The 9,173-nt window shown below is 31.1% G+C and overlaps 1 protein-coding gene across 3 annotated transcripts; it reads left to right on the top strand.

The window, feature by feature from the left end:
* The first annotated feature begins 3,645 nt into the window (after positions 1-3,645).
* On the top strand, positions 3,646-5,695 carry LOC105132521 (uncharacterized). Of its 3 annotated transcripts, none has more exons than XM_011036083.1 (2): positions 3,646-4,750; positions 5,292-5,695. In XM_011036083.1, exons 1-2 carry the CDS (start codon positions 3,968-3,970, stop codon positions 5,412-5,414), a joined length of 906 nt encoding a protein of 301 aa, XP_011034385.1. In that variant the 5' UTR covers positions 3,646-3,967; the 3' UTR covers positions 5,415-5,695. The 3 variants fall into 3 exon arrangements, with proteins under 3 accessions (XP_011034385.1, XP_011034386.1, XP_011034387.1); XM_011036084.1 differs by having other exon boundaries at positions 3,648-4,750; positions 5,298-5,695; XM_011036085.1 differs by having other exon boundaries at positions 3,648-4,750; positions 5,273-5,695.
* The last annotated feature ends 3,478 nt before the right edge of the window (positions 5,696-9,173 follow it).

The following is a 9,173-nucleotide window of genomic DNA, read 5'->3' as shown; positions in this document are numbered from 1 at the left end:
TAACCTCCGTGTGGTTCGACCCCGGTCTTGCCGGGTTATTTATTACTTCGACACTCCTGCACTTGGGAGAAGACATCAATCTTTTCGTCGTGTCAGCAAGTTCAAAGTTTACATTCAGACACTTGAAGAATAGGAAACTATAAATAGGTTCAAGATTTGATTAGGAGATCGATACTAATCTGAAGGATGGAAAATATTTCTAAGTACATTGTCCATTAAAGTTTCTCTTTTTACCTCAGCTGTAATGTTTTGACATAAAAAGAAACATTTTAATAGGAAAAGCAATGATACCATTATAATAATTATTAAGTATAAATGATTAGAGTAGTTATTAAATATAAATAAATGAGAAACATCGAGGTAATTGTACAAAAACCTGATAAGTATAAATAGAAAAGAAAAAGAAGACAGAACCAAAAGAGAGGGACAGAAAGAAGAGATGAGAAAGAAAAATTAAGAAGATGAGATTTAGAAGAAATAAACCCCTAATATAAGATTTACACTTTGGTTGTGAATAATTGTTGTAATTAGTTTGACTTTGAAATTATGGAGGTTTTAGAGTTTAGAAATTTATGTTTTTGACTTTAGTTGATGGATTAATTGAAGTGTTATAGGTTAAATGTTCGAGGTTAATTATTATTTATATTTGAGATTGTTAATAGGAATTTTGGAGATTTGTCATTTTGGGGAAACTAGTGGATTGAAAATTTAGAATCTTGATTAACTGGTTAATTGGTTTGTCTAACTCGGTTGATTAGTTAGATTATTTGAATTTAGTTGATTGATAGATCATTTTTTATCAACCAGTTGACTTGAAGGGTTTCAATAGATTGGTAGATAACAGAAAAAGTTGATTAGTTCTTTTAGGATTCGTTAATTTAAATATATTTAGGATTAATTAGGTAGACCCGTTTTGCTTTTATAAATACATCTTGGTCTTAAATCTTAGAATTGTAATCTTTTAAGTTTTATGCTATAAGTCATTTTTGAATATATTTCTTTTTGTATTCTGATACTTTACTTGTTAGGTACCAGTAAGATTTTGTTGATATATGCTTTTATATTTCTTTTGCTTTTTAGTAAATTAAATGGATAATATTCTATATTCAAGAGGAATAATATAAATATTTGAATTGTTAATGTGAAATGAATTATTATTTTTAATTTTATATATATATATATATATTATAAAACACAATTATTTATTGAAACTAATAATCATTATGTAATTTTGAATTGATAATTCATTATTTGATTAATTATATAAATTGGGTCTTTAAAAAATATTTTTTGTTTTGTTTGATTATAATCCTATAATATGTCATTTAAAATAACCATACTAATAATGTTAGTTTTTATACACTTTGGAATTTTAGATTCTAACTGATGAGGGAAGTCATCAATGTATAATGACTCATAATCTCACATTCTAAAGCTTTATTTTCATTGCATTTTAACTTTTTAAAGAACCTGACCTTATAATAATTCTTGATCTCATTGTGAAATTTTCTTATAAAAACATAAATCTAAACTTTATATATATATATATATATATATATATATATATATATATTGCACAGGTAAGAAACGGGGAAGAAACATTGTCTGCATACCAGTAATGAATCTAGATTCCAGTCGTGATAACAGCAATGTAGTCTTTATGCAGTGTTTTATTTATTTATTTATTTTTCTTGGATGCGGGGATTTGAAAAAAACTACGACTGTTAAAGCTGCACAGTACTCCGTTATCGCTTTATTGAAGTCCCCACTCGTCGTGCACCTGCCCCCCATGATTTCAGTGGTGGGGGCGTCCTCATGCCACCTTCCAGTCAATACCTTTTCCCTTTGACGAAACCTGATGCTCGGCATGGGCCATCTTTCCCTTTGATTGTGCTCGCCGTCACCGGCGAAGAAATCTCTGCATTTATGGCAAGAATACCCCCCCCTCCTTTATTCAACTCGACACGTCTCCCTCTTGTTCTTAGCCAAATCAACACAAGCACCCCTCAACTTTTAGATCTTTTCAACTAAAGCCCCTTAAGTTTCTTTTTCGGATTTCAATCCCTGAATTTTATAAAATCTATACTTTAAGGGCTGTGTATTATATTGAGATACAATTAACTTCACTCAAAAGATAAATAAAATGACTCCACTTCATCTAGTTTATGAGGATATCTTATACCATTATTGAAATTGAAAGAAAGATGGCCAAAGTTTAATTTTCATAATTAGAACATCATTGCTAGTTAATATGTACACAAAATATATGAATATACAAGAGCATCCGATGTTCAAAATTTCTAGCAATTTTCTCCCCCATTTTTTCCTTCAATTTTCCCCACAACTTCATGAAAGGTTTAAGGATCTAGAGATGGGATTAAAAAAGAGAGGAAGGAATAAGATTTGGGTAGCCTAGTTTGGCTAGGTGATAAGCATTCCTTGTTAAAAATAAAAATAAAAATAAAAAACAATTGGATCCTATACCATTAGCAAGATTGCTTGAATCTAACCCTTTAAATAATGGATCCTATACCATTAGCCAGATTGCTTGAATCTAACCCTTTAAATAAATAAAACGCTTTCTTGTGTTTTCTTGCATCAATGGTCACTCATCATGGCTCGGCAAAAACTTGGATTTTTTTAAAGAAATTATTTTTATAATATTTTTAAATCATTGTGGCATGATAATATTGAAAATAAATTTTAAAAAATATAAAAGAAGTTATTTTTATAATATTTTTAAATCATTGTGGCATGATAATATTGAAAATAAATTTTAAAAAATAAAAAAACATTTTCTTAATTTAAATAAAATATATATTTGCAAACAACTATTATTGTAATACCATACAATTACATATTACAAAAGCAATGTCATAGCAATGTTATAGATGCTTATCTGAATCAACCACCTTTGTGATTCAGCAGAATATCGTGCGAGGAAGGCAAATATGTCACTCCACGACTATCAAATTTACAAATTATTAATTTTTACAACTTAATAAAAAGACACAAAAAGCCAATAAAGATTAAAGAGAGCTCCAGCCTATGGACAGTTGTATGGAGGCTTTCACTTTCATCTTTGCTGCTCTTCGATCAAGACCTACCCTATCACTTTCATTCCAAGCAAACTTCTCCAAGCAACCGACACCCTTCTCTTTCCTTCCTTCCCTACCTCTCCATGGCCATGAGAGTAAGACTATCGAAGGAATCTCTAGCAAAGACTTTCTTCTCCATCTCCCTCTCTAGGAATGTTCTTCAGAGGAACTTACGAACATATTTTTAACACGTACTGTTGGCACATTTTTTCTCCAAACTTGGTAGATTAAATTATTTAACAATCCAATATAGAATTGAAAAGAAATATCAAGGAAGCCTATCAAACAAGGCAATTGTATTCTCCAAAGTGGGTCCGATGGACCACCACCTTGCCTTCTCGTCGCCCGTGGGAAGGATTAGCCTTCGAAACATCACATAGCTATCCAAAAGAGCAAGCTCACACTCCAACTCAGAGCAAGAGGACACCATAGCTATCCAAAAGAGCAAGCTCACGCTCCAACTCAGAGCAAGAGGACACCATAGCTATCCAAAAGAGCAAGCTCACGCTCCAACTCAGAGCAAGAGGACACCATAGCTATCCAAAAGAGCAAGCTCACGCTCCAACTCAGAGCAAGAGGACACCATAGCTATCCAAAAGAGCAAGCTCACGCTCCAACTCAGAGCAAGAGGACACCATGGAACGGTGGCCTTGGCTTTTCTAGCACATCATGAAGATTCCACACTTCTTGCCTACCTTCCTAGATAGCTTGATCAAGTAACTCAACCCCCCCTCCCCCCTAAAAACAAATTAGCCATCATAGTAAATAAATTTAAAGACGCATGCCCATATACTTATATATTAGAGATAGCCCTTCTTCTTTTTTTTATCTATTTCTACTTCCAACAGAAACTTCTCTCCCTCTATGTGATGGATCTTGAAGAGTGGGAGCTACTACCCCATGATGGGTTCATTGATTACCATGAAGATGGTGAAAAGAAGACCTTTGGGGCAAGCAAACGTAGTAGTCCTCGTCGTCCCAAGAGCATGGTCAACATGAACTACTTCATGTGCCCATCATCACCACCGAAACATTCTAGGCTAGTACCTAATCAACTCGTCCCGGTTCCAATTCAGTTGGAGCCAACAACAACAGCTGGCAAGGATGTCCCAGAAGGTCATGTGATCTCAAACAAAGAAGTGATCTCCGTGGTACCTATTGACCAAGGTGCTGCGGTTCCTTCTGTGATAATGCCAGTAGTCAAAGAAGCTGATCAAGACTCAGTTTCTCAAGTTTTCTTCAAGAAAATGAAGGAAAACGAATTTGTCGACATGAAAATGGACTCTCCAAAGTCCTCTAGCAGTAAGGGTGGCTTTGTGCCTCCTCAAATTGATGCTGGTGCTACTTTTAAATTTGAAGACCAAAGTGATCATCAGGGCTATGAAGGTGATCAGGAATTGGATGCCACCAAGATTTGTTCTCCAAGGATCAAGAGCACTGGAAAAGAAAGTGGTACAAAAGGGGAGGTGACATGGGAGGAGGGTGGTGGTGGCTTGAATTTATGGAAGTTGAGCTTAACTGGGATTGGTGCTATTTGCTCTTTTGGTGTTGCTGCTGCTACCATCTGTATTTTCATCTTTGGGAGTCACCAGACAAACAAGCAGCAACAACAGAAACAAAAGCCGAGCTTCCAGATTTACACCGATGACAAGGTTTGGATTTTCTTTGTTTTTTAATTTGACACAGTATTTTATTTCTCAATCAAGCATATATATTTGTGCATATGCCAATTGTGCATGGATCATACGGTTGATTTCTTGATATTGTTTTCAATGTAGTACTAGATATTTTAGATCACAGAACTTGAAAATAAGTAATCAAATGTAGCATGATCAGTCATTTGTATTTCAATCACATTTTGATTTACGCTCATCCTTACTAGTAGATACGACATTTTTTCTCCCTCTCTCTTTGTGCTGGCATAGTTTTTTAAAGAGGGATTTGAATTTAAAGTACTGCAATCAAGGGGGAAATGTGATTAGTTAGCAGGGTATGCCTATGGCCTTGATATGACAAGATCACTTTCTGATATCTATGGAATAATCACAGAACAAAACAGAGTATACATTTATGAGGAGTGTCATGTATGAAAATACCCCTAATTACCCCATTTTATTTCTCATGTCTTTTATGAACTAAGATTTTTCTTCATTTTGGGGATTCTTAATCTATAGCATGCACTCACAACTGTGGTCACAGAGGATTGAGCAAGTGGTTCACCGTGCAACAAAATTGAATGGAGCAATTTCAGTCGCAAGAGGAGCACCTATTGCTAGAGCTCACATTACCTATGGTGATTACCATGGTGGTATCTGAGGCAAAAATCCCAGTTGCTCCCCTGCGTCAATTGTGGTTACTAAGCAAGTTGACAGAATGTTTTATATACATAGCCCCATAGGGTGGTCTCCATATTTTATACATTAACAATATGCGATCTGTGTGGATAATAGATTCCAGTGAATCCTGTATATATCTGAGATCCCTGTGGATGAGCCACTAGTTAAATGCTGGTTTCTTGTACGTGTGATTACAGCACTAGCTGAAAGTTTGTATTGGGAGTGACCCAAATAGCTAGTTTTCTGCTGCTACTCAAGCAATATACTTAATTAATGATGGGAATGCCTTGAACAAGTAACCAGAGCAATTCCATGTATGTGCAGACGAGGATGAGTGTGGATGCAGTCAACTGATAGAATCGTTTTTTATTTGCTAGTTGGCCTCCGTTGTCACTTGTCAGAAAGCTCTTACCCTGAATGGCTAATTGTCCTTGTTTGTTCTGAAATGGAGACTGCTGTAGGTGGTTTTAATCTTTGAATATAATACACCTGCGGGCCAAATGGCCGTCACGGATTAAGCTTGAGAGATGCACCTCATTGCCATCCAATGAGATTTCTCTTGCAGGCTCTTTAAGATATTTGTGAAAAAGAAATGAAAATGACCGATTGAACAACACAGCAATCCAAGCAAGCGAGATTTATGGAGTCGTGTCCCACTTGAGAAAGTGAATGCTTTAGCAGACAAGATTGGTGCAAGATACTCAAGTCTTATTACATTTGTTTGTTTTTATATTTTTAAAAAATTAAAAAAATTAAATTTTTTATTTTTTTAAATTAATATTTTTTTAATATTTTTACATCATTTTAATATACTAATATTAAAAATAATTTTAAAAAAATATTATTTTAATTTAAAATAAAAAATATTTTAAAATATAATCTATAGTTCTAAACATATATTTTAGATAATAAAATTCTAATATAATCACATAAGAAATATTTTATATGATTTGAAAATAACTAGTAGCATTATATATATATATATATATATAGGAATTCTAATTGAAGATATTATTATTATTATTATTATTATTATTATTATTAAATCATTATGAGTTTTTTTTTTCTTTGTGTCTATTTTTTAATTCTTTTAGTACCATCAAATTTTTTGCAAGAATCGTGGTTGCTTTGGCAGTTTAAAAGATACAAATTTTGTTAATTTGTTCTCCAACAAGACATCATATCATGCTTCAACTTTGATATATCATCTTCAAACACATGATCTTTAAATAGCAAAAACTTAAACCCACAATGAGATTTTAGATCTAAGATTTAAAATGTCCCAAAAATGAATTAATAGAAAACACTTTAACTAGAAACTAAAGCAAAGACAAAGGGAAAATGACAATTAAAGGAAAGGAAATGGAGGGATGTCGGAGTTGATATAATTTTGATTATGTATATAATTAATTGTCTAGTGGTTTTCGTTTTCAATTAGATATTAATGTTTGAATGTTTTATTGATTGATAGTGAATTTATAAAATTTATATCCTCAAACTAAAATAAGAAATTAATAAAAAAAATTAATATATATAATATTTTATTTATGCATATCATTTAAATTATTAATTATTCTTGATTTTTGAATGAAATACTATTGCATTCCTTTATTTTTTAAATTTATCATGAAAAAAGGTTTAATCTAAATGTAATAATGGTTTAAATGATGTATAATTCAATTCTTATATTATCATAAACTTTAAACACCTTGAAAAACTTTGACGTGGGTTGATGTAGTATAAGATGTGACTTTATTGATTTTTTAACTTTTACATCTTATGAAAAAAATTCAATAGGCATCTTAAATTAAAATCAACGACTTGTGTTAGATTAAAGTAATAATCAACTAAAAGATTCATGTTAAATTTTAAATCGTGTATGGTTTTAACTTTTCATATTAAATATTCAATATGTATTTTAAAGTAATAATCAACTTCATGACTTGTGTTATATTTTTTTTTTGTTTTAGAAACCTAATCTGTTTTTTTTTTTTTTTTGGGCTATAACACTTTCTTTGAACATCTACGGCTATAATTTGGTATGAGTTTTATTTCATAATATTGTGTAGAACAATATTTTCAATATTCTTTTATACAGTGCTATACAAAGGAGTGGTTCGTTGAAATTAATGCAAAAACTTTAATTTGATAATGCTTCTTTGTTGGATTCTACTGTTTTGTGCGTTAACTTTTCATTGAGTTTCAACTTATTTTATGGAATTGAAAAGTTTTCAATCCTTAATGATGAAATGTATACTATTTATTTATTTCATGTTTGTAGCTTTCGTTACTTTATTTTCCCTTCTCAATCCTTCTCTATCAAGTTTTGTACGGATATAACAATTTTTTTTATTAAAAAAAATTATTATATTCCTTTGTATATATTTTGATTAATCATGTAAGTTATAAAATTAATAATTATTTAAATTTTTAATAATCATCGTATTAACAACTATACAATCCATTTAAATTTTTAATAATTATTACATTATTAACCAAAATGCTAAAGCTTGAAAATACAGGAAAACAAATCTCTTGAAATATGTATTTTTTATAAATTTTTAATAAATTGATATAAATATACTTGATTTTTTGTCCCTTCTTCTAGTTTTATATATATTTTTAATTCTCAAAACATTAAAGATTACACAAAAATCCTTAAAGTTTCGTTATGATAAGAAAATCTTTGTAAATCTTATTTTACTCAATTTTTTTTTAAAATTTCCCTCCATCTTTCATACTTATCATATTCTAAACATTAAAGGTTGTTTAAAAATTCTCGAGGCCTTAATGTTTTAATATTTTTTTATATACACAAATTCTATAAGGGACCCGTCTCATTTTGTCCTTTTCTTTGCGCCTAAAACAATATGACAAGTTAATAATCTTACTATTATATATGGAATACAAATAGATAAGTCATAAGTAGCATGTCTTTTGGATAATCTCGAGCAAGCATGTTGCTACCATATGATTGAAACTTTGCTAACAACAAAAACGACAATGTTTATTCTGATATAAAATACGCCCACTGGATGGACATAAAATTGCTCAAGCATGAAAGGGTATTTTATTAGAAAGAAACTAAAAAGCATGGTGTTTTTATTGTAGAAATTTATGGTGATATTTCTTTTAAATTTGATCCTCAAACTTTATTTTTCTTTAATTTTATCAAGTATTGGCAAGTATGAGTAATATTGAAACTAAGGGGACCAAAGTGTACAACAAAGAGAAAAAGGGTAACATTTTAAAACATTATACAAAAGTTCACTTTTATCCTTTTATTTTCTAAACTATAATTTTTTGGTTCCTTAATATTTCAAAAACTCAATTGTGGTAAACAAAATATTTTATTTTTATTTTTCAATCTCTGATTTCTGATTTAAGAGGGAAAAAAAAGGAGACAAAAAAACTGGATTTCAATTGTAGAAAAAAAAAATTCAATTCACACCAATTCCACTTATGAAAATGATTATTTTTGTATCCACAGATTTCATTCGATCAGGAGAGTTCAGCTAGGTGTTGTTTGTCCTTTCAATCACTTACAACGATAGATTTGAGGTTTTTCACGCCATTTGTGGATATCTCTAGCAAGGTGAGAAGGCAAAAGGTTGCGCTTTCACATCGAATGTAAATTATATCCATTCACAGCCATTGATGGAAAGGGAAATCCCTCGCCCGATCTGCGTTTTCATAGAAAGAAATTTTAACCAAAACAATAGCACAAGATGACAAGTTA

This window comes from Populus euphratica, unplaced genomic scaffold (assembly GCF_000495115.2).
Source record: "Populus euphratica unplaced genomic scaffold, PopEup_1.0 scaffold27.1, whole genome shotgun sequence".
Lineage (NCBI taxonomy): Eukaryota > Viridiplantae > Streptophyta > Magnoliopsida > Malpighiales > Salicaceae > Populus > Populus euphratica.
This window is presented reverse-complemented; position numbering and strand designations above follow the sequence as displayed.